Source organism: Oncorhynchus gorbuscha, linkage group LG04 (genome assembly GCF_021184085.1).
Source record: "Oncorhynchus gorbuscha isolate QuinsamMale2020 ecotype Even-year linkage group LG04, OgorEven_v1.0, whole genome shotgun sequence".
NCBI lineage: Eukaryota > Metazoa > Chordata > Actinopteri > Salmoniformes > Salmonidae > Oncorhynchus > Oncorhynchus gorbuscha.
Genome location: NC_060176.1, coordinates 50,564,228 through 50,590,601, shown reverse-complemented (window position 1 = coordinate 50,590,601; position 26,374 = coordinate 50,564,228). Strand labels below are relative to the sequence as shown.

The window sequence follows — 26,374 nt, the reverse complement described above, 5'->3', positions numbered from 1 at the left end:
TGTTCTGTGAAACTCTGACTATAATGCCTGGCCATGAGGAGAGAGAGTCCTCTAGAAATGTACGAGCCGAGATAACAGAACCTGGGTGTAAGATGGAGAAAGGCACTCGCTATACTCAGAGGGCCACGTCATGACAGTAGGAAGACATCTCTCACACAGGCCTGCCTGCGTGGGGCCTACAGGAGATCTCAGGGCTGTGTCTCAAATGGTACCCTGTTCTGTGCCATTTGGGCTCCGTACTTGCCTAAATATTAGTGTCCTGTAGATTGTACTAGAAACCATATACTTTATTTAGGAAATAATTCAGCTAAATAAAACAAACACATGAATCCAGACTGTTTATTCATCATCATAAATGGGTCACTAGTTCCCCCATGGTTTCTGAGCAAAAGCACTATAAAAAGCCAAACACCATCCTGAACACAACAGGCAGAGGGCAGCATACACCACACACTATATGCTATATTGGACAAAAGCATATACAGTAGCTGCTCTTAAAAGTTTGCCTATTTTTACAGTCACATAGTGGTACCGAGGCATAGCTCAAAATGCATTTAAGAACAAACACATTGCATCATATGAGTGGAAATTAAGCTCTAAGCAGTTATGAGTAACTTTAGCATGCTCGCACATGCACCACTTACCGAACCTACCCTTTCATTAGCTATGTAAGTCAAACGGGTCTCAATGCACTGTAAGGTAAGCAAATGGCGCTGAAGACATTCTCAATCTGACTTGCAAGCGCCAAGACATTGTTAAAAAAAAACGAAAAACGAAAAGGGTCTCCCCAACAAGTTGAAGTAGAGACCAGCAGTAAAAAGGTAATACGTTACATGTGTTTAGATTCTTAGGTAGCCTATTATTAAGTCTGTACCAAAAGCACAAGAAATGCCACTGAAAGGGTAAACAGATTCTCACAGTATCAAAGCAGAATAAGGTTCTCCTAATAGAGTGTCATACATCTCGAATCACACAGACACACTCACTCAAAATCAACAGACTCAAACCTTAACATCAGTAATATTGCCGTTTTACAAAACATCTTATGCGTATTCATAACCTGACAGAATATCCCAAAAGTATTCAGCATATTTATAAATTAGATACATTTAACAGGTCATTTAAATAAAATGCTTATATTATGACATACGCTAGGACTGTTCATAATATTAAATGGGGTTCAAAACGGACACCAGGTTCAGTAAAAAACTAAATCCACACCACATTTCTCCTTGCAGGACAGACCAAATTAAAAAAAGCACCAAAAAAACAAATGACCAATGAATGAATATATAGCAACTGTCCCTCCCCCAACACAATGCTGATTATATCAGTAAATAACATGTTGGTATGTATGGTATTGTTTGCATTTGTTCATCTGAAGTTATGGATGTAAATCAGTGGCTGGCCAGCAGGTGGGGCTGTAGTCTGGGTCTGCCAGGGAGGGGCTCACTGGTCCTTCCCATCATGGATCTGCTGCTGCATCTTATTCAGCATCTCCTGCATCCTCGCCAACTGCAGAGAAAGAGAGTGAGTGGTAATGTCATTTGTGTCTTTTCGCGCAGGACATCTTTCTATAAACTGGAGACTAGCCTGTATGGGCGGTGTTACCCATAATTACCTCTTCATCTTTCATCTTGATGAGTCTATCAGTCTCCACGTCGGGGGTGGGCTGGGGCAACATGGGAATCGGGCTCTCCATTCGGTTGTCCTGCGTCAGTTTACTGAGGGGAAAACACACAGGGAACATGAATACAGACTCACACACAACGGCATGCGATATAAACAAAACTAAAGACAAATCTCAACACCAGCAATAAACCAAACTACTCATACTTTCTTTTGTATTCTCTCTGACCTCTACAGTAATATGTATATATACACATACATGCAAGCACACACACACCTGGTCATGTCCTGTATACACTGCGCTCTGTAGTTCTCATAGTGCATGTCACAGGTCACGTCTTTGAGGTCGTGCATGTGGGAGCGGATCAATATGTTCCTCAGCTTCACAAAGTCACAGTGAGACTGGTTCTCCACTGAAACACAAAACAGACAAACTGGGTCATATTATACTGACAGGATTTGCTAAGATAAACCATTCCTTCTGTTGTATCCACCAGAACTGATGCACTGTGTAATATTAGGGACATGGATTTCTACTTGACCAAGTGTTCTGAGCAAGAACTCCTGAGCCTAATCATAATGCTTTGGTTGAGACATAGCGATAGTTGGTCGTTTTTCATAGTTTTAGTTAGTAATTTTTCCTTCAAAAATTGTGAGGAAAAGCATGCTCTACCATGCAACTTAAGAGTCAAAGCCTTGAGTAATATTGTTATGTCCTCCATTGTTGTCACCCACCTTCCACAATGCCCCATGGATAGAGTCTCCCTCTCACTCTCTGGCCCCTGGCCTCAACCACAGTGTTACTGCCAATCACTGCAAACGGACAGCACTCCTACGCACACACAGGATTTGGCATGATAGATTGACAAGGGATGGTTGAGTTTAGTGGTCTCGTTCCACTTGTAGGTGTCTTACTGATGTTCAGTCTTCAGCTGTGTGTCTCACCTTCAGTTCTTTGTCCAGTTGTTTAAACTCCTCATCCTCATCAGAGTCACACTCTGGGAACTGGTACACCTTAATGCCAAACCTCTCAATCTCATCACGGACCTACACACACACACACACACACACAACTGGGTAAGACATTGCTTGGAGGGGGAGTGCAGAAGCTCTGAGGGACTTGCTCTTAAATAAACCAAATTAACCCGAGACATGATTCAGCAGTTGCAGTCTGTCTGCTCTGATGGACTAACCCGGTCTTTGAGTTTCTTGATCTCGCTGGGAGTGAGACAGTCAGCCTTGGCGATGAGAGGAACCACGTTCACCTTCTCATGGAGAGCCTTCATAAACTCCACATCTACTGGACGCAGTCTACAAGGGATAGGAGGAAACAACCTGGTCAGTGTGTGTGTGTGTGTGTGTGTCATGGAGGAAAAGCACACACTGACTATGAGTAAGGTTGAGAATTCTAACAGTGTTTGTGATTGAGTTGTATTGGTGCTGTTTACATAGGATCCTAAAGGTATATCCTCCTCCTGTCATCACACTCAGGATGTTGCATTACGATCTAGTCATCACAGCTATACCGGTCATTAGCCCATCACATTCCTCCGTCTGTGTATGCTTGTTACCCATGTCCAAATGGAGGTATGAAGTAGAGGCAGCAGTGGACTCTGTTGTCCTGGATGTTCTTCCTGTTCAGTCCACTCTCGTCCCTGAAGTACTGCTCAAACTGCTGGTCAATGTAGTCGGTGATCGGCTTCCAGCTACACTCACACACGGCACAATCAGTCAAGGTTTACAGGAACAACATACAAGATTCATTGCCGCCATCATTCCTATTTTAGGTCAATCTACTAACCCATACAGAAGCCGTACCCCTTTCCTGCAGTCAAAATGACCAAATCACCCTCTAGTGGCCTCATGGCTGGAATGTTATTCATTTTTTTTTTAAATGTAAAGCTGAAAATCGGGTGTTTCTATGTCAAATGGTTTCATTGCATTACAGTCTTCTGGGATGTATATAATTAAGCAATAAGGCCATTGGGAGGTTTGGTATATGGCCAGAATATCACGGCTAAGGGCTGTTCTTATCCACGACGCAACACAGAGTGCCTGGATACAGCCCTTAGCTGTGGTATATTGGCCATATACCACAAACGCCGCAGGTGCCTTATTGCTTTTATAAAACTGGTTACCAACGTAATTAGAGCAGTAAACATTTATAAAAAAATAAAAATGGGGGTATACTGTCTGATATTCAATGGCTTTCAGCCAACCAGCATTCAGGGCTCGAACCACACAGTTTATGAAGTGTAATATTGGGATGCAAACTCAAAATGTAATAGATTTTAACTCTATATATGACATGGTACAGGTGTCTTCTTTTTAAGGCCACAACCCATGTGTGTGAGGTGTATACTTCTGTTTCAAAGTAGATTTGTTTAAGACTTCCAAGAATCCCCTGTGTGACCCTGATTTAGCCCACTACAGTAAAAGGTAAAAGAGTCTGTAGGACAGGACAGGGCCAGGATTAGTAGAGGACCAGAGAGGTCTCACCATTCATTGTTGTTGACAGCGTCTCCAAAGCCTGGTGTGTCTACAATGGTCAGCTTCAGCTTCACTCCTTTCTCCTCAATGTCCACCGTGTGCTTAATGATCTCTACTGTCTGGTTGATACGCTCTGAGAAAGGGAAGGCGAGAGGTAGAGATGGAGGGAGGGAGGGAAGAGAACCTCTGATGAGATGGCACTTTATTTAGCTGTTGACGTTTGAAGGTGTGTGTGTGCGTTTCTCACCCTCAGCATTGAGAAGTTTCCTGTCCTTGTACAAGTCTGTGAGGAACAGGCTGTTGACCAGAGTAGATTTACCCATACCAGACTCTCCTGTAACATGACAAACATACAGCATTATACAACATGTTTCTAACAGTCAGCAACACACACACAGCCTACACTAACTGATTTTTTACCCATTTTTCTCCCCAAATTTCGTGGTATCCAATCGGTAGTTACGGTCTTGTCTCATCGCTGCAACTCCCGTACGGACGCGGGAGAAGGTTGAGAGCCGTGCGTCCTCCGAAACACGACCCAACCAAGCCGCACTGCTTCTTGACACAATGCCCACTTAACCCTGAAGCCAGCCGCACCAATGTATCGGAGGAAATACTGTACACCTGGCGACAGTGTCAGCGGGCATTGCGTCCGGCCCACCACAGGGGTCGCTAGTGCGCGATGGGACAAGAACATCCCTGCCGGCCAAACCTCCCCTAACCCGGATGACGCTGGTACAATTGTGCGCAGCCCCATTGGTCTCCCGGTCGGGGCCGGCTGCAACAGAGCCTGGATTCTAATAACCCAGAATCTTAGTGGCACAGCTAGCAACTGCGATGCAATGCCTTAGACCACTGCGCAACTCAGGAGGCCAGAGTGAACATACATGAACACACACTAAGTACTTAATAGCACTGGGTCGTTTTACTTTTTTAAGAAGGCTACAATCAATACTTTCACTGACCGGCGACCATGAGGGTGAAGTCAAATCCCTTTTTCACTGACTTCCTGTGCACCTGGTTAGGGAGGGTAGCAAAACCCACATACTGCTTCTCCTGAGCGAGAGAGAGAGCGAGAAAGAGAGAGCGAGAGAGATCAGTTCAAAGCAACATTTCCAAAAGCTGAAGGAGCGCAAAACTACCATTGAAATTAAAATACAATTGAAATTTAAACCCACCATGCTACAATTACAGTTTGGAGAAATCCATTGACAATAGGAGGAAGGGAAAGGGGGGAAATGCATTCATAACATTCCATTTTGAAATCTAAGACCTGGCGCTGTGCTTTTTCCACACACAGTGAGAGAAAAGTATGACTGATCTATGACTTTGCGACTACACAATGGAGTGCACAGCTGTCTATCTGGCAGCTCTCCCCATCCCCTTCTGACACCATTCACACATCATCCAAAGCTGCTCCTTACTCTGCCCTTACAAAACTGAAGACACACACACACACACACACACACACACACACACACACACACACACACCCTTGCCAGTCTACCAAGGCCAGAGTCTGGCAGCCAACAGAGGCTGACAGAGGCTGTATTGACCAGACCTGAATGGTCCTTTTTAAACCCAAAAACAAACACACATGCCAAAGAAATACTCAGTCAGGGTCTATTATAAGTTGTCATATGCATTTCCGACAGCCCCTAGGGCACGGCTTAACTAACCACACATACACACAGCATGCGTAGACATGGACTAGATCCAGGGCTGAAGTCACACACAGAGAACACGGAAATCTACAGCGCTGGATTCATAACCTATGAGGAATCATACAAACTTCTGGTTTACTTCTAGGGTGTGTGTGGGAACACAAATCCCACAGACAGAACAAACAAACTATCCATAAATCATTCATGAACCCATCAGGACATGACATAAGACAACAGTATGTCCTACACACCTCCATACTAACATGACATGTTAGAGACAGAGAAAGGTGTTTTTATGAGAGTTAACTGGCGTGAGCGTGTGAGACATTGACCCCGCTCTCCCTTCTCTTTCCTCTCTCCTCAGTGTCCCTCTATCCCCTCTCTCGCCTGATCCAGATGATTTACCTTCTGCCTGGAGGTTCTGACTCGAGGGCAAAGCAAGCGTTCCACCAGTTTCTCCTGCAGCATGATAGCATCCATACCAAGCCAACACCACACCAATAGGAGAAATGTTTTCCAACAGAGGACAAAAACAGAGCGACCTCTTCACACGCAGCCAGAACGCTTCTCTTATGCACCCTCTACTCCTCTGTAATCCTCCGTTCGTCCACACTCGTCTTTCCTGTTATGTCCTTTGTTCCTACTCCTTCTCTCCTCATCTCCCTTTATTTCCACCCTTTCTCCTCTGCCCCACTGCTCCCTGTTCAGACAGGTAGGGAGGAATACTGTCAGAGAGAGAGCTAATGGGGGTAGCAGTTTAGGTAGCAGAGAAAGGTAGTAAGAGGTAGCGAGGGGATGGGGGAGAGTGAGGGGTGGGGGGGGGTGAAGGCATAAAAGACACTTATTCATTCACCCAGTTGTCCCTCCCCCCCTTTTGACCGTTAGATAAATAAAACACTGACTGCTACAGTAACGACCTATAGCAGCCCAGAGCGAGAGACAGACAGGAGGGCTGAACAATCTAGCCCATATCGGACCATAATAGTGATCATTTGTCAAAGAACAACACAGTGTCTTTTAACAGAGACACAAACCCTCTGTGTGGTTCAAGTGTGGACTTGTACGAGTCAGTAACTCGTCACACAGAGCTTAGTGAAGCTTAGTAGGGACTCTCAACCCACCCCTGGGATAACACTAGCCAGAGATGAATGATAAAATGAAGAACCTAGCCAACGTCTAGACTGCACATCAGCCATGCACCAAGTCATGTAGCGGTACCAGAGTGGTACCAGAGGCCCAACTACTCCAAACACTGAAACAAGACAGGGCGTGGTGAACAATTGTTGCCAGATGTTGGCCTACGGTGTGTGTGGGTGGGCTCAGTGGTGGGTTCAGGACGGGACACAGGTTTCAGGACAACTGGAGCTCAGAAACCTATGATACCCCAGACAGAATGGGCAACATCTACAGAGGACATTCTAACTACTAATCAAGCTCTTGAATAGCTGTAGCAGATGTATTAGTGCAGGGTTGGAACGAAAGCCTGAACACACTGTGGATCCCAAGGACCTTTCTTCATGGGACGTCTCCAGAAGCTGTAATACCAAGCTACTTCACATGAGGGAGACAGAGCTTTTATTTAAAAAATGTATTTAACCTCTATTTAATTAGGCAAGTCAGTTAAGAACAAATTCTTATTTACAATGACAGCCTACCCCAGCCAAACCCAGACGACACTGGGCCAATTGTGCACCACCCTATGGGACTCCCAATCACAGCCGGATGTCTCTTGCACTGAGATGCAGTGCCTTAGACCGCTGTGCCACTTGGGAGCCCACCTTAACAGAACAGGGTACAGTACATTATGAAGGCATTGGCAACAGAAATGTTCTTTACTATATAGCCAGGCTAATGTTTTTTAGGAAGAGATAGGAACACATCAGATACTAGCAATTGAAGGAAAACTTGACTCTTGAGAGAGAAACAAAAAAAGGGGGATTCATTTGAATAGAACAGATGTCATAGAGTGACATCACAATATACTCCTTCAGGCCCCTCCCTCTTTCACTCAGTGTCCAGCTGTCCCTCTAGTAGGTCACTGCACCTTGAGCTCTCTCACTCAACTTCACACACACACCGACACAACCTGATGCACGTGCACACATGTAAACATACACACATGGAAACAGCTGACATCATCAGTTTAATAAAGCACATCCTATGGACAGTGTTTAAGGGAGGCCATGTGGAAGACACTTTTCAGGGACACAGTCAGGCAGTAATAACCATCTCCAGCCCATCCATTACCTCCTGTATCTGTCTGTCCTGACCTCTGTGGATGAAATATGATCGGAGAAACCAGTAAGCTGTCTGTCTGCTGCGACTATCATGCTGTATGCTTCCCAAATGGCACCCTATTCCATTTATAGAGCACTACTTTTGACCAGGGCCCATTGGGACACAACCACAGATACCTTGGGCTCTGCTAATGTGTTATTAGGGGCTAGTCAGTCAAAACATTCCACAATGTGAGGTGCTGGGTATTAAACGTTGACAGCCATCGGAGGCCAAGCCCAGTCCTCCTGATGACAGAGTGACACACACACACACACACACACAGCTGACCGCAACTAGAAATCAAATATATACAGTCTGAATGCTCAGTGACTTCCTTCCCTTTAGAGAGACACACAGCCTTCGTGCTGGGTCCAGAGGCATGGGTCCAGAGGCATGGGTCCAGAGGCATGGGTCCAGAGATCAGTCAGTCACACAGTTAGATGCACTGGTCTACTTGTTGGCTGTTGGTCTTTTCGGAAGCTCTTCTGAAAAAGGCCACAGCAGTAAACTACACACCTATTACTGTGGACAAGTACGCAAATACATAAACACTCGTGCCACACACACACGTCTAGAGACAGAAGATGTGGAGAGGATGCATTCTGTGACATAGATATAAAGAGAGGTGACCTTTCCTGAAGACATCTCAGTCCTGCCCAACCATGCCTTTACACACAATTAAGTCCAAAAGCAGAAACAAAACTGTGGCAGGGTGTTAGACCAAAGACAGAGAAAAGGGAAAGTGATAGAGAGAGCAGAATGGAGGGAGGTAGAGGGGGTGAAGGGGGAAAAGACGGGGAATGACAGTTGAATTTGAAAGATTGAGAGACTGAAGATGAGAATGAGTGTGAGAGAGGCTCTTTGGACCCCCATCCCCCCATCCGTAGTGTTTGTTCTACTTGGAGACGTGAGTCTCCGGGTGCTAGGCTCTTCAGCATGCTAATCTAACAGCATGTAATTGGCCTGGCAACAATAGGCCTTCTAAAGAACACTTGGCTAGCATAGCGTAGCCTAGCGTTAGCGTCTGTCCATTCAGCAAAACAATAGGCTCTTCCACAGCCTAGCTCCAAATGGACCCGTAGCCCATCCTTGTAAGCACTTCAGTAGATCTCTAAAGACCCATCAGATCACAAGGTGGAACTGTTAGCCACCACATACATTCGGAAAGTATTCATACCTCTTGACTTTTTCCACATTGTTAAGTTACAGCCTTATTCTAAAATGGATTCAATTGTCCCCCCCTCCCCAATCTACACACACTACCCCATAATGACAAAGCAAAAACATGTTTAGAAAGTTTTGCAAATGTGTAAAAAAAAAAAATGAAATATCACATTAACATAACTATTCAGACCCTTAACTCAATACTTTGTTGAAGCACCTTTGCCAGCGATTACAGCCTCAAGTCTTCTTAGGTATGACACTACACGTTTGGCACACCTATATTTGGTCCCATTCTTCTCCGCAGATCCTCTCAACCTCTGTCAGGTTGGATGGGGAGCATCGCTGCACAGCTATTTTCAGGTCTCTCCAGAGATGTTCAATCAGGTTCAAGTCGGGCACTGGCTGGGCCACTCAAGGACATTCAGAGACTTGTCACGAAGCCACTCCTGCATTGTCTTGGCTGTGTGCTTAGAGTCACTGTCCCGTTGGAAGGTGAATCCTTCACCCAAGTCTGGAGGTCCTAAGCGCTCTGGAGCAGGTTATTTTCAAGGAACTCTCTGTACTTTGCTACGTTCATCTTTCCCTCGATCCTGACGAGTGTCCCAGTCCCTGCCTTTGAAAAAGATCCCCACAGCATGATTTCCTCCAGACGTGAAGGCAAAAGAGTTCAATCTTTGGCCTTCTCATGATCTGAGTCCATTAGGTGCCCTTTGGCAAACCAAGTGGGCTGTCATGTGCCTTTTACTGAGGAGTAGCTTCCGTCTGGCCACTCTACCATAAAGCCCTGATTGGTAGAATGCTGCAGAGATGGGAGAACATTCCAGAAGGACAACCATCTCCACAGAGGACCTCCGGAGCTCTGCCAGAGTGACCATCGGGTTCTTGGTAATCTCCCTGACCAGGGCCCTTCTCCCCCAATTGCTCAGCCAGCTCTAGGAAGAATCTTGGTGGTTGCAAACTTCTTCCATTTAAGAATGACGGAGGCCACTGTACTTGGGGACCTTCAATGCTGCAGACTTTTTTTTTGTTGGTACCCTTCCCCAGAACTGTGCCTCGACACAATCATGTCTCGGAACTCTACGGACAATTCCTTTGACCTCATGGCTTGGTTTTTGCTCTGACGTGCACTGCCAACTGTGGAACCTTATATAGATAGGTGTGTGTGCGCGCCTTTCCAAATCATGTCCAATCAATTGAATTTCCCATAGGGGAACTCCAATCAAGTTGTGGAAACAGCTCAAGGATGATCAACGGAAACAGGATGCACCTGAGCTCAATTTTGAGTCTCATAGCAAAGGGTCTAAATACTTTGGTTTTTTTTTAATACAAATGCAACAACAAAAAATCTCAAACTGTTCTCTTTGTCATTATGGGTTATTGTGTATAGATTGATGATGAAAACAATGTAATTTAATCAATTTTAGAGTAAGGTAACAAAATGTGGATAAAGTCAAGGGGTCTGAATACTTTCCGAATGCACTGCATGATCCTTTCAGATCTACATGAATTGCCGAGGCGGGAATGGAACAGGGGTTTAAGTGGGGGAATAGAGGGACACTTGACCAGCGCATCCTAGCATTTGCATCTGCCCATTCAGCAGCAAGGGGCTGGTCACCAGGGAGTCCCCCAGGATACAATACAGTGGAAAGTAAAGAGATATTGCGTCACAGGTACTGGGAACTAGACATTCCTGCAGACGAGTCACACACTGATGACCTTTATTGTGTTTGCCAAGGACAGGTTTAACTGGGCATGCCATAATGACAACACATTTTATTATTTCATTATCAGATCATGTTTGGTAATGTCCTCTAAACGAGGCGGAATCTGTGTTCAGCGTTTATCAGCTCAATTTGCACCACCATAGTAAGAAGGTTCCGCTTCCTAATGGTTCACTATATGGCTTTCATTCATCTTACAGTTGTCAGTTAAGCAGCTTTCAAAATTCCTCAAGGGAGCTTTTCTTCCCACAGTAGGAGGCTAAGGTAGTCCTCTAATTCTCCTTATCATTAGATCTTAGATTAGACCCAAATCTCTGATTCCTCGCCCCCTAACATCATCTAATCTCAAAGTTATCGAGGTCACCCAAACTCTTCATTCTTGAAAATGGGTTTGGAATCCTTCTATCTGGGCCAGGGATGGGTTATTTTCAACAGCTTTTTAAATGCCTACCCAAAGCCTGAGACATGGCAAGCTGTACAGGGAAAGAGGGAGACCAGGGGTTAGAGATAAACTTGTTATTCACGTGTGTGGTTGTGAACTCCCTCTCTGAACTCTCGCTCTACTGGATCATTGGCATTGCATACATGTTTTCAGCATGACAATGACATCAGATGCCAGAGAGCAGAAACATTTCAGTTTAGATAAAGAACAAAGACAAACACACAAAAGACACTCAGGAGAGTTGAAAGTTGAGCTAACAGGTCAGGCAATTTACTGTAAACAACCATAAACAGATAGGGGCCTTTTCTATTAAAAGTGCAATGTGAATCTAGTGGAGGGTGTGGAGTGCTGTACAGAGTGCCAGTAGGAACATGGTAACGAATCAAAATAGGCTTGGAATTCCCATGACAACCATGAATGGATGGCCTCGGCTGATAAATACATTGTGTGAATACTAACCTACACTATCTTTTCAATCAGAAACTCTGAGGCACGTGTGTTCATAGGTAGCTAAGTTAATGAGTACATCTTTCCTCACGCCTGATTTAGACCTGAGAAACCATGCCATGCGAGTATACGGGTGCCAAGGAGAACTATAGATTCCACAGCATCGTAGATCTGTCATAACTGGGTGTCGTTAAATCTACGCCTAAACACGTCAATCAATCATCCTGAGGAATTGCGGATAGGTTCCTCTCCCAGCGTCTCAGAGTGAGGAAAATGGATAAAATTGTTCCCTAGCAACGTGCCAGCACACCAGACTGTGATTGGCAGGCCCAGTTTGGTGAAGCATAAGAGAAAGATGCTTCCAAGAAACAATAATTATCATAGCAGGAGGAAAGAAAGAGGGCAAAGGGGGACGAAGGGCTTGATTTGAATGTGATTTACTCAGACTATCCTCTGCATCTCCCTCATACACACACCCTGACCCCACTCTGAGGGTCTCAGGTGGAGTGGGATGTGCAAAAAACACATTTCCATTTCATACTACACACTTGTACATATGTGAAACAGGACAAATATAAGCAATCCCTATCAGACCTTTTGACTGACACACACACACACACACACACACACACACACACACACACACACACACACACACACACACACACACACACACACACACACACACACACACACACACACACACACACACACACACACACACACACACACACACACACACACACACACACACACACACACACACGTGTTAGTCCCTCTCACTATCCAAGAAACCACTCCCCCTAAGCACCCGGCCAGGTCAGGCAGAGTGTGTGATGTGGCAACAGACATGCTACTTGAATATCTCCAACACAGTTTTGCATCGCACAAACAGTATGATACTATCTCAGCAATATAAATAAAAAAGAGAAAAGTTCTTACAGGGAAAAACAATTGAAGAAATTCCTTGGGGGACACGCACCCACGCTGAACACGCACCCACCCACGCTGAACACGCTGAACACGCACCCACCCACGCTGAACACGCACCCACCCACGCTGAACACGCACCCACCCACGCTGAACACGCACCCACCCACGCTGAACACGCTGAATACGCACCCACCCACTCTGAACACGCACCCACCCACGCTGAACACGCACCCACCCACGCTGAACACGCACCCACGCTGAACATGCACCCACGCTGAACATTTCCAAATCCACACACAGGCTATTGTGTGTATTAACTGCACTGTAGTAATCAAGGTCAAGGTCTTCAAGCGAGGTTCATTCCGCAATGCTGCCCATGTGATTTCACAGGCTTACTGAAAATCTATCTGCTTACAGCTCAAACAATATGAATTATGTCTGCTTGCAGTATGTGTGAACACCAGAAAGATCAGCAAGGACCAGTGGACCTACGGGAGCCATAGCCTCTGAATGACCGTAACACTATACTGTCAACAAGGTCAGGATATAGAAGCCTTACAATATGTTTCGCAATTAGCTTTGACTGAGATAGACTTCTGCTAACATTATGCCTTAAGTTACCATTGCTGCATGCTGCCTACTTACAATGTAGCTACACAAGGTTCCAGCAACAACCTTCAAACAGAACAGCATCTAAAGCTTCTGTCATCATCACCCCCAGAGCAAAGAGAGAGGAGATCGATACACCTGAGACTCAGTGTGCTGCTGGTCTCCCACCAAGCTACACCTGAGCTACATACGGACACACACAGGGCTCACTCAAGGAAATCTATAAAATTGCAAGCAACCCCGGGATTACAGAGGGAAAGACCAATAGGCTGACTAGTAACTATAGGGAGCGGGTCACTTTCACACCCACAACAAGTGGCTTGCCTAGAATGATGCATGGATGCCCGAGGATGAGAGGCGAGCCCTTGGGTACCACTCGCTGCGTATGCATCTTGTGTCTGTATGCATAAATGACATCTTATCCTTCTGGCTGTGTGATGCTCCCTCTACCCTGTATTGCGGTGGCAAGACAACAACAGTAGTAATCTTTAGGGCATCGGAATGATGATGCAGCTCACGTTTGCTAGGCCAAGGCATGCTACGTAGGCTATCTAGGCTATATGACGCCATACGAAGCGAATTTGGGGGAAAAAACTGTGTCTCTAGGCTACCACGCTTGATATGAAATATGATTCTATGTATCGCCTAAAAGCCTAGACCTAGATCAAAAGCGTTGAACACAAATAACAATTTTGTACATATTTTTTAATAGAAATAGGAATAAACGTTGTCCTTACCTCAACTGTCTCGTCTGTTGGTCATTGTGGGGGATGAAACACAGGTGGAGAGATGCAGAACGACGCCCATAGAGAATTTATAAGGCCAGAGAGACCGACAGAGAAAGACAATAATTGAAATGGACCGCGTTATAATTGCATTTATGCATAATCGTAATTATTATCCTTATGCTTACCCGATTTGATCGGGATACGGCTCTTGTATCGGATGTTGGTCGTCATTTTCGCCGCTCTCCTCCCCTCGGTGTCGCTTCAGAACGGACGGACTGCTCGGTAAAACGTACGCGTCCGTTCCTTCTCCGCGCTACCACAGCAGCCAGACAGGTTGTGGGAGAGCGTGTTGCAATATCGTGCAGAACCCCGCCCTCATCTATGTGGTACCCAATCGTGGTTGAGAGGTTTCCGATGATCTTACTTGTCCATATCATCAATATTGTATGCAGCTTCCATAATTAATGCTGTTCAAACTTCTCACTCATATGTTTGAAATCTTAATTTTTCAACATCTAGACGTGCACCAAGTATAAGGGAATAAGACTGTGGCATGCTTCCTATCCATGCATCATTCTGTGATATCAGCTTTTCACCATTTAGCAACACTGCTACACCAACCTCCACAGCAGCTTCTTATCTAGTGTTTTCAATTTGATAGAGGTCTAGAAGGCTTGACAACTAGAAACCTTCGTCTCCATTCAATCTCATTGGCTTTGTTTTTCTACATGGCCACTCAAATGCACATCATCATACCTATGACCTGTAAACAAAGCACTCTGACAACAAGTGTGTTTCTATGGAAACTGTATTTCTGAAAATGGAGTACAAAAGTTGAGATACTACTAAAAAACGTTTCAAGCACAGTTAGGTTAATTATGGTGTTTCCCAAATTAAGTTCTAGGGACCTTAAGGAGTACACGTTTCCCCCATCCCCCTAGCATTACACAGCTGATTCAAATGATTCAAGCTTGATGAGTTGATTATTTGAATCAGCTGTGTAGTGCTTGGGCAAACAACTAAATATGCACCTCTTGGGGTCCCCAGGACCGAGTTTGGGAAACGCTGGGTTAATGCCTCCAGGGTTCAAAGGTACAAATCTGTTGATCAACTTGGTAGAAAGAAACAAGTTACATGGACAATGACACACTGACTGACGATAACGCTCTTAAACACGAAGGACACATTGAGAGGTGTTAGTGTGTTCACTGTATAACAGTCAGCAGCCGAAAGTGGGCTGGCAGACATGGTGAATCAGAATATAGTTAGGAATTCAGAAAATTGAATTGTGTTCAATACTGTAAGTTCCATGGAGCAAGCCAATATCAGAAGATGTCAGTATGTCTGTGCATACAGTAAATCATTGTGATAAAATGAAGACACCCTTTAGGAAAACCCAAAAGAACATGACCAAATAAACAAAAACACACATCTATACTAAGGCCGCTCATAATATAATGTAGCTATTAAAGACAAAGGGTGATGTAAGGTTTTGTAGTGCAAGTCTTAGGCGATTAAAAAAAAGTGTATTAACCAACACACGGTTGTGCATGGTTTGAAAACACTTGAATTAACATGATCACTTAACAAGCATTTCATCAGTTGCATCTTGAATGCACCAACATTTATTCTAGACAGTACGTCCACCCACATGATGCATACATATTTTAGCTATCAAGTCACTTCAGAGCATTCCTCAAACACAAGGGCAAATATTCTCTGTATAATGACGACACAACCAACAGCCCTCTGCTGTTGATACTTGACTTATAAGATTACATGGTGAGGAATTCAGCTCAGTAAAACCTCGTCTGAGGAGACTGACCCAGAGAGACCAATGCAAACCGTCTCCATCAGTGGAGGCTGGTGGGAGGAGCTATAGGAAAACAGACTCATTGTAATGGCTGGAATGGAATAAATGGAACATTATCAAACACATTAAACATATGGAAACCACATTGACTTCGTTCCATTTATTTCATTCCGCCATTCCAGCCACTACAATGAGCCCGTCCCCCTATAGTTCCTTCCACCAGCCTGCACTAGTCTCCATCCAATACAACAGAGGCACAGACAAAGTTATGTTACATAAATCTTTCATAATATAGAGCAAAAGTGATAAAGTTTAAAATAAAATGTGAGACTGTGGGATACTTCCACACAAGCCTGTATTACCCTTATATATTATTACCCTTATAGTTATTTTCCATGTGTTGTGCTGTTGAACATAGACTACAGCGCCACCCGAGGGACACTATTATTACTACACCTACAGCTTGGACTGAGTCCTCAGCTGTGCTCCAAATGTGAAAGCAAAGACAGGTTGCAAATGGTAAAAACACAACATCCAGCTCTCAACAAACCTTCCTTTAAAGGGGCAATCAGCAGTTGCTACCATCGTTTTTGGATTTATAAATGAATTATATGTACCTATTGATTCTTGAAGAATATAACTTACAAAAGCCTCATGAGCAAAGCACAACTGTCATACCCAAACAGAAACCAAAATATAATATTTTTGACTCCAATGGTTGTAAACAAAGTAAATGTAAACAAACACTGTATAGCCTAAAAACATGGTTAAAACTATCATTTTGATATAATGGATGGTCAGTCCTTGCATCCATAACTCTTGTCTTTGAATTTGAGTGGTCACATTTCTCCAGTCCTTCTTCCCCCCAGCTTTTAACCGTAACAACAGTGGGGTGAAAGCTTTGCTATTGTTTCAACTGCTGATAGCCACTTTAAATTACACAAAACATTCCCCAAACATTCTGTAAACACTGAAGTCTTATTGTTGTCTAACCAATGAGATATTAGTACTGTTGGCAATGCAAGATCTACATTGTACATGAGACAGAATACTAGTGCGGATGAAAACACATGGACATCATCTTTAGTCACCTATTGGGAGAACATGGAATTTCTGTCTTTACAGTATGCCTTAACATTATATCATAACCCATATCATAACATTACACAATAAAGGAAAACACTCCAGACAAACATACCTTAGTATGAAACGTGTTACAACGGGAGTAACAGTTCCCAAAACAATACTGAGACTTGCAGATCAGTGGATCTCAGTACCATGGTAAAATAAAGGCCAAATTTAAAGATTTTATAATTACAATTATGTTAGAGAGGGGAACATCCAATTGCTTGATTGATTGACTGACACACAGAGATACAGAGTGATGTGTGTGTCCAGCAGAACGTCCATGATGGAGATGCAGACGCACAGTGGGGTTGAGGGGTGTGGGGCTCCTCTCATCTCTTCCCCAACTCCCTCTTTCAATCCCTCTATTTTCACTCGTCTCCCTTCATCTTCATCTGCGCCTGCATCTGGGAAATCATCTGCTGCATACGCCTCAGCTACAGAGAGAAGGAAACAGACAGTTGAGTGAAACAAATACCAGAGACTATCAGTCATTCCAAACATGACAAATTGTATCCATTGTAAAAAGATAATACAATGAGCCACGTAACTTTTTGAGAGCCTTAATGTAAAAAAAAGACATTTACACAATAGAAAATATATCCATCTAGTGGTTGTGGATAAGACTTCAAGTGGAACATTTGACTTCACTCAATCGGGGTAAAATGGACTCCAACTCATTTTCACAGTTGGGTAGGGGCGTGTGACTGAATAATAGATTTACTTTCATATTTAAATCTACATCAAACCAGGTTTGTACTTTATAGAACTCTGTGTGTTGCAAACTGAAGGAATGCGATCAAACGTAACACTTTGCTAAACTGATCTGTTATCCCAAGCTGCTTTTCTACAGGAATGTGGGTCTGTGACTCTGCTTATAGGGTTACATCCCTAATTTGGTACTAGTGTTAAAAACTACACCACTACAAGTGCAAACACTAAGGTTCTTCAGAATTCAGCAAACAATGTGCCAAATCTCTAAAGAATATTAGGCTGTTTGACTGAAAAGCTCTTAACATCAGTTATTGAACATAAACCTTGAACACATAGTGTAGCTTCTTGCTAGCTGAATACTAGTGCTCTCAGAACCATGTTGTGGAGTTGATAACATTATTTGAAGGTGCTGAATGGGTGAGATGAGAATCTGTTCCATTTGGGGTTAGGGTATCATGTGGACATTGGGTTTAAAACAGAGCCACTACCGTTTATGCATTGTACCTTGTACTTATTGTATTCAGATTGTTTTTATGCACATTACTAGCAGATGTATTTCACTTGATTGTGATTTAGACTGAACTTTACGGTGACAAAGTGTTAGGTGTTAAGCCTGTTGAAAATATGCTTAAAATGGTTAAAAGACAAAAAAGCGATTATGATTGTGTTGAATTTTGTTTGTAAATTAAGATAGACGTGGTTTTAAAAGGTAGAGGTAATATTTTATTCAGTACATACATTTGTAGGCGGCTTAACGTACCCTGTCCCGTGGCTCAACTTACCCCATTCATTTATTACCTAGGACCTAGTTAACCCTATGAGAGCATCCTAGGACCTAGTTAACCCTATGAGAGCATCCTAGGACCTAGTTAACCCTATGAGAGCATCCTAGGACCTAGTTAACCCTATGAGAGCATCCTAGGACTTAGTTAACCCTATGAGAGCATCCTAGGACCTAGTTAACCCTATGAGAGCATCCTAGGACCTAGTTAACCCTATGAGAGCATCCAGTGCTGCAGTAGCTACTCACCTCAGCCTCCTTCTGCAGGAGAATCTGGTCTTTGTCCATCATATCCTCCTCCACAGCTCTGTAGGGAATGTTTAAGGGAACATATTAACTACTGTAATATGTTAGAGTAGTATCAGCCCAGACAGAGTGTGTGTGAGAGAGAGAGAAACACTGCAGATAGGAGACTGACCTGCCAGGTCTCTTCAGTCTCTCTGAACGGAAGTTCTCGTAGTGAAGGTCCTGAGTGACCTCCTGGAGGTCCTGCATGTGGGTGCTGGAAACACACACAACCATCACACATTTCAATATCACAATTTGGCTTGTGCAAACCCCCATAAAACCCACTAGACTAGACTACTACACTGTGCAACAGATGGACAGATTTGAAGTTCTCTGTTCAACCACTAAGTGGCAGTATAGTAATACATATCCAACATAAGTAAGAGCATAAGAGCATGCATAGATGACTTTTACATTTACTCTAAATCAGGGAGGGGTACGCCAAATAAAAATGTGGTTCTCTTATTTTTCTCACATTTTCAAACATATACATTTTCCAACAGGGCCATACATTTGGGTGAGGTTTTTTTCTCGCCTGAGTAGCCTCGTTTTACAGTACTGCACCTGCACCTGTCGACAACACAAGTTGTTCTGCTTCCACGAGTACATCCAATGCTAGCATCAGTAATTTTACATTTGTTGTTAGCCCAGCTAGCATGGACACTGACAGTTGTGAATCTGATGCAGCTGAAGAGCTACTGCCTCCTTACCCGGAAAAGCCCCGAACAACCGACAGGGATGTTAGACCATCGGAGAGGCACAAATAAGATGAGAGCTACATTGATTTGGGTTTCACTTATATTGGGAGTAGTGCCTTCCCTCAGCCACAGTGTGATGTATGTGCAAAGGTACTGCCTCACAACTCGATGAAACCTTCACTGTTGCGCAGACATTTAGAAACAAAACATGCCAATTTGAAAAATAAGCCACGGGACTTTTTTGAGCAACAATTAAGACGGCTTCAAGTAGTAAGACATGTACAAAAGAAACAGATGTATATGATGTATACATCTGTATATGATATGATGGTACCAAGTGGCTAGGACAGGCAAGCCCCATACTATTGTGGAGGAATTAATTCTTCCTGCTGCCATGGATATGGCTGGAACAATGTTGGGGGAAAAGGCCAAGAAAACTATACAGACAATGTCTTCATCAAACAACACTGTTTCACGACGTATCAGTGACATGGCAGGAGATGTTTCGAAAACAATTACTGCCTCGCATACAAACCAGTGAATTCTATGTGTTACAGCTAGATGAGTCAACAGACATTGTGTGCAAAAGGAATGAGGAGGTAGGCAATAAATAGGCCATAGGAGTGAATAATTACAATTTAGCAGATTAACACTGGAGTGATAAATGATCAGGTGAACATGTGCAGGTAGAGATACTGGTGTGCAAAAGAGCAGAAATGTAAATAAAATAAAAACAGTATGGGGATGAGGTAGGTAAATTAGGTGGGCTATATACTGATGGACTATGTACAGCTGCAGCGATCGGTTAGCTGTTCAGATAGCAGATGTTTAAAGTTGGTGAGGGAGAAAAAAAGACTCCAACTTCAGAGATTTTTGCAATTCGTTCCAGTCACAGGCAGCAGAGAACTGGAATGAAAGGCGGCCAAAATAGGTTTGGGCTTTAGGGATGATCAGTGAGATACACCTGCTGGAGCGCGTGCTACGGGTGGGTGTTGCCATCGTGACCAGTGAACTGAGATAAGGCGGAGCTTTACCTAGCATAGAATTGTAGATTACCTGGAGCCAGTGGGTCTGGCGACTAAAGCATACAGGTCGCAGTGGTGGGAGGTATAAGGTGATTTAGTAACAAAATGGATGAAACTGTGATAAACTGCATCCAGTTTGCTGAGTAGAGTGTTGGAAGCTATTTTATAGATGACATCGCCGAAGTCGAGGATCGGTAGGATAGTCAGTTTTACTAGGGTAAGTTTTGCGGCGTGAGTGAAGGAGGCTTTGTTGCGAAATAGAAAGCCAACTCTAGATTTGATTTTGGATTGGAGATGTTTGATATGAGTCTGGAAGGAGAGTTTGCAGTCTAGCCAGACACCTAGGTACTTATAGATGTCCACATATTCTAGGTCGGAACCATCCAGGGTGGTGATGCTAGTCGGGCGTGCGGGTGCAGGCAGCGAACGGTTGAAAAGCGTGCATTTGGTTTTACTAGCGTTTAAGAGCAGTTGGAGGCCACGGAAGGAGTGTTGTATGGCATTGAAGCTCGTTTGGAGGTTAGATAGCACAGTGTCCAAGGAAGGGCCAGAAGTATACAGAATTGGTGTCGTCTGCGTGGAGGTGGATCAGGGAATCGCCCGCAGAAAGAGCAACATCATTGATATATACAGAGAAAAGAGTCGGCCCGAGAATTGAACCCTGGGGGGTCAATTAAGGAAAACTTCTTCTGGAAACCAGGAGACGATATTTTTTAAGTACTGGACAGCTTTGTGACATCAAATGGACTTTGGTAACTGTACTGATGGAGCAAAAGCCAGTGGAGTGGTAACGCTCGCGCAAGCAGTTACTCCCGATGCCCATTGGGTACACAGCAGAATTCACCGAGAGGCTCTTGCTGCCAAGGGAATGCCTAACAGCTTGAAAGATGTTTCGGACACTACAGTGAAAATGGTTCACCTTGTTAAAACAAGGCCCCTGAACTATTGTGTATTTTCTGCACTATGCAATGATATGGGCAGCGACTTTGTAATGCTTTTACAACATACAGAAAAGTCCGCTGGTTATCAAAGGGCAAAGTTTTGACAGGAGCTTAAAGTTTTCTTTACTGACCATAATTTTCACTTGTCTGACCGCTTGCATTATGACGAGTTTCTCACACGACTGGCCTATCTGAGTGATGTTTTTTCTCGCCTGAATGATGTGAATCTAGGATTACAGGGACTCTCCGCGACTATATTCAATGTGTGGGACAAAATTGAGGCTATGATTAAGAAGTTGGCACTCTTCTCTGTCTGCATTAACAAGGACAACACACAGGTCTTTCCATCATTGTATGATTTGTATGCAAATGAACTCAAACTTACAGACAATGTCAAATGTGATATAGCAAAGCACTGGAGTGAGTTGGGTGCGCAATTACGCAGGTAACATCCTGAAATGGATGACACAAACAACTAGATTTGTTATCCCTTTCATGACCTGCCTCCAGTACACTTACCGATATCTGAACAAGAGACCCTCATCGAAATTGCAAGAAGCGGTTCTGTGAAAATTGAATTTAATCAGAAGCCACTGCCAGATTTCTGGATTGGGCTGCGCTCAGAGTACCCTGCTTTGGCAAATTGCACTGTTAAGACACTGATGCCCTTTACAACCACGTACCTATGTGAGAGTTGATTCTCGGCCCTCACTAGCATGAAAACTAAATACAGGCACAGACAATAAGGTTTTATATGTAAGATGGTTAAATAAAGAGCAAAATTATTTATTATTATTATATTATTATTTGTGCCCTGGTCCTATAAGAGCTCTTAGTCATTTCCCAAGAGACGTGTTGTAACAAAACTCACACTCATTCGTATGTTTAATAAATGTATTGTATAGTGTGTGTGGCATGCTTACAATGATGGCAAAAAACAACATTTGAGAGTGCACTGACCCTAGTGCTAGAGGGGTACGTACGCAGCTGGAGTTTGAATGTTTGAAGGGGTATGCATTGTCATGGTGACTTACACAAGCATGGTGCGTAGTTTGAGGAAGTCGTTGTGCTCGGGGTTCTCCACCTCTACGACCCCCCAGGGGTAGAGACGGCCTCTGATCTTCTTTCCTTTCACCTCAATCAGCTGGTTTGAACCAATCACAGAAAACGGAATGCTCGCCTGAGAGAGGGAGACAGAGGGGGAGGAGTAGAGAGACATGGATGCAAGTGCAAGGAAAACAAGGGGATAGAAAGAGGATACAGAGCGGGAGGAGTGTGAAAACAGAGGGATGCAGAGATAGAGGGATCAGGGAAGGAGAGAGAGGTGGAGAAGAGAATAGGAGAATGGTTGATGGTTATTGAAGATGAGTGGAATCTACTAGAGCAGGGGTGTCCAACTCATTCCATGGAGGGCCTAGTGTCTGCTGCTTTTAGTTTTTTCCTTTCAATTAAGACCTCGATAACCAGGTTCTTTGCTCATCAGTGACCTTAATTCATCAATCAAGTACAAGGGAGGAGCAAAAACCCACAGACACTCTGTACGTACCAGAGTAAGTAAAAATGACCGGATCATTTACGTTTAACATAAAGCCCATTCAAAAGATCAATGGGTCAGTTTCAATAGTATGATTCTCACCCATTCTAAAACCCAGTGGTTAAGAGAAAAATGACATAAGTGGTTCTACGTCACTCCCAGTCTCATTCAGTTATGGTGTTTCTCCCTGAGTTTTTTTCTCTTTCTTAGTTGGTGTTAGTATTTTTACGTCCCAAATGTCACCCTATTCCCTTTATAGTGCACTACTTTCTTTTGACTAGGGCCCTTAGAACTCTGGTCAAAAGTAGTGCATTATATAGGGAGTAGTGTGCCATTTGGGACGCAGACTTTCTGTGTGTGTCGTACCTTCAGTATTCGTGTCTGCTCCTTGAACTCCTCATCCTCATCTGAGTCAGCGTCTGGCAGTTGGTAGATCCTGATGCCATGCTCTGCAATCTCATCTAGGATCTACCAATACAGAAACACACAGGATCAATACAGTCTTAGCCCCGCTGTGAACTTATGACCTCTCACATTTCCTCAGGTCAATCCCCATCCGCTTCCCAGAGGAATAACTTGTCCCTAGGCGTTGATCTAAGGTCAGTGTTGCAATCTGTGCCTAAGGGAAACCTGTACCCGAAGGCCGGAGCCGCTCCCCCCAGCCCAGCAGCAATCCCTCTCATCTGAACCTTGCAGTTTTGGATGGCTGTCATGTTGGGCTGAGAGACAATCAATCCTACAGTAGGACATGAACATGCTCCCTCTGCAACATAATGAGACTGTCACTGCTGTCTGTTAGTCAGGCCTCTCCTCCCTCTGTTCTCGCTCTCCTCTCTTCTGCGACACTGTTTCAGACATGGCCCAGCCTCCATGACAGGAGTGGGATTCTGGACATGCCATTTCTCTCTCCCTCTTGTTACTTCTAGTTTTACCCACTTACCCCGGAGGAGCAGGGGGGGGGGGTGTCTAACAGTCATAAGAAAACTTATCCCCTCTCCTTTGTTCAACCCCCAGTGGTGAAGCAACAACACAAAGGCCTTCCTTCACCAGTATCTAGGGGACAGATGGAAATATTTATTATTTTATAAATCAAAAGGTGTATTTTTCTCTGTTTTCTCAAGAGCAAAATTGAATTAGCAATGCATGAGTGTTGCATAAAGTGTTGTATTCCTGACATTTTTGGGGACTTTCATGTAATCTATAAAGGACAGTATGGGGAGAGGCAGGAGTCCAGGATGTGAGAGCACATTTTTCCTATAGAGCAGGCCACTGTTCCAGCTCCTGTTATGGCTGTGGGTTGTTTTCTCAGTGCGCTCAGAACAGAGTGTGTGTGATAGGGTCAGTGTGGGGAGTGGAGGGTATTGTTAAGGACCACATCTGAAAGCAAACAGACTTACGGGACCCGGAGGAGAGCGTGGCACAGGACCAGACCCTCTCCCCATCGCACACACATGCAAGTTCCCACACAGAACAGACAAGTATCAGTTTGGTGGGATAGGACTGGGAGTTGAGGAACATGACACAGAGGGGCAAAAAAAAGGATTAGACAACAGCAGGAAAAAAGTAACAAACAAAACTGGTTTTGTAAATCCACAGCTATGAGGAAAATGAAGAAACATGCAGAAAAACATGTTTTTGAACGTATCAGAGACAGGAGGGATACAGAAGTAGCATCCTGCAAAACCACAGATATGACAAACAATACACTCAACAACTAACTATCATAACACAAGGATGAGAAGCGATATCAGTGGGAGAATTACGAGAGGGCTAGAGTCGCATCTCAAGTTAGAAATTCACCTAAAAACAGAATGTTAAGTCATGGAATTCAACCACTCAATAGGTGTTTGGACATGTTTCCCAACCTGCTTAACCTAATAACTATTTACCTGGAATTTACACTACCATCTAATTACAGCAGCCTGACTTAACCAACCACACCTGTAATCACTAGCTTCAGCAGTGATAGGTGTTCATACCACTGCCCAGTCTAAATCTGTCTAAATTGGACAAATAGAACATTTATTTATATATCTTAACACATTAAAGCAGGGATCATCAACTAGATTTTTCTAAAGCAGATTGTCAGGGGTCCGGAACATAATTCCAAGTCATTTGTAGAGGCAAAATGACTGCAAGAAGCCCAAACAGAAATAACATTTGGCTAAAACATAGCAATTTGAAACCTTGCTTACATTTGTATACGATCACATAAACTGAGTGTACAAAACATTAGGAACACCTGCTCTTTCCATGACAGACTGACCAGGTGAAAACTATGATCCCTTATTGATGTCACCTGTTAAATCCACAGTGTAGATGAAGGGAAGGAGAGGTTAAATAAGGATTTTTAAGCCTTGAGACAGTTGAGCTATGGATTATGTATGTGTGTCATTCAGAGGGTGAATGGGCACGACAACAGATTGAAGTGCCTTTGAACGGGGTGTGGTAGTATGTGTCAGGCGCACCGGTTTGAGTGTGACAAGAACTGCAACGCTGCTGGGTTTTTCATGCTCAACAGTTTCCGGCGTGTATCAAGAAAGGTCCACCACCCAAAGGACATCCAGCCAACTTGACAACCGTGAGAAGCATTGGAGTCAACATGGGCCAGCAACCCTTTGGAACGCTTTCAAGTCCATGCCCTGACAAAAGGAGGCAGTTCTGAGGGCAAAAGGGGGTGCAACTCAATATTAGGGAGGTGTTCCTCATGTTTTGTCTATCTCTCTCTATTATGTGTGGGAATACTTTGGAACATATTTCCTCAAATAAAATCACTTGGAACTGATTTGCTGGTATTTTTACAGTCTTTCATGTCCAACGATAAAAAATGATTATATGTAACAGTGCCTTCAAAAGCATTCATACCCCTTCACTTATTCCACATTTTGTTGTGTTACAGCCTGAATTCAAAATTGATTCAATATTTTCTCATCCATCTACACACAGTACCCCATAATGACAAAGTGAAAACATATTTTTAGAAATTTTAGCAAATGTATTGAAAATAAAATACAAAAAGATCTCATTTACATAAGTATGCACACCCCTGAGTCAATACATGTTAGAATCACATTTGGCAGCGATTACAGCTTTGCACACCAGGATTGTACACTATTTCTTTTTTTATGTTCCAAGCTCTGTCAAGTTGGTTGTTGATCATTGCTATTTTCAGCCATTTTAAAGTCTTGCCACAGATTTCCAAGCCAATGTAAGTCAAAACTGTAATTAGGCCACTCAGGAACAATCAATGTTATCTTGGTAACAACTCCAGTGTATATCTGGACTATTGATTTAGGTTATTGTCCTGCTGAAAGGTGAATTTGAAAACAGACTGAACCAAGTTTTCCTCTA

The 26,374-nt window shown here is 43.7% G+C and overlaps 2 protein-coding genes across 4 annotated transcripts in view; both read right to left on the bottom strand.

Moving 5' to 3' along the window:
• Positions 1–325: 325 nt before the first annotated feature.
• On the bottom strand, positions 326–14,722 carry LOC124034217 (septin-5). 2 transcript variants are annotated; one of them, XM_046347099.1, is made up of 12 exons: positions 14,290–14,722; positions 14,114–14,127; positions 5,085–5,175; positions 4,367–4,453; positions 4,129–4,252; positions 3,201–3,335; positions 2,823–2,940; positions 2,575–2,676; positions 2,365–2,461; positions 1,907–2,042; positions 1,622–1,724; positions 326–1,515 (listed from the first exon to the last, which is right to left on the bottom strand). In XM_046347099.1, the coding sequence occupies exons 1-12, from the start codon at positions 14,333–14,335 to the stop codon at positions 1,450–1,452; spliced, it is 1,119 nt and encodes a 372-aa protein (XP_046203055.1). In that variant the 5' UTR covers positions 14,336–14,722; the 3' UTR covers positions 326–1,449. The 2 variants fall into 2 exon arrangements, with proteins under 2 accessions (XP_046203055.1, XP_046203054.1); XM_046347098.1 differs by lacking the exons at positions 14,114–14,127; positions 14,290–14,722 and adding an exon at positions 6,189–6,365.
• A 172-nt stretch (positions 14,723–14,894) lies between these two features.
• LOC124034218 (septin-2-like) overlaps positions 14,895–26,374 on the bottom strand; it is a 48,051-nt gene continuing 36,571 nt past the window's right edge. For both annotated transcript variants that reach the window (XM_046347100.1, XM_046347101.1), the window contains 5 exons: positions 23,390–23,491; positions 22,524–22,669; positions 18,956–19,039; positions 18,787–18,844; positions 14,895–17,479 (listed from right to left, as the gene is read on the bottom strand). In XM_046347100.1, the coding sequence (XP_046203056.1) occupies positions 17,414–17,479; positions 18,787–18,844; positions 18,956–19,039; positions 22,524–22,669; positions 23,390–23,491 (456 nt within the window). In that variant the 3' untranslated portion in view covers positions 14,895–17,413. The remainder of the gene's footprint in view (positions 17,480–18,786; positions 18,845–18,955; positions 19,040–22,523; positions 22,670–23,389; positions 23,492–26,374) is intronic.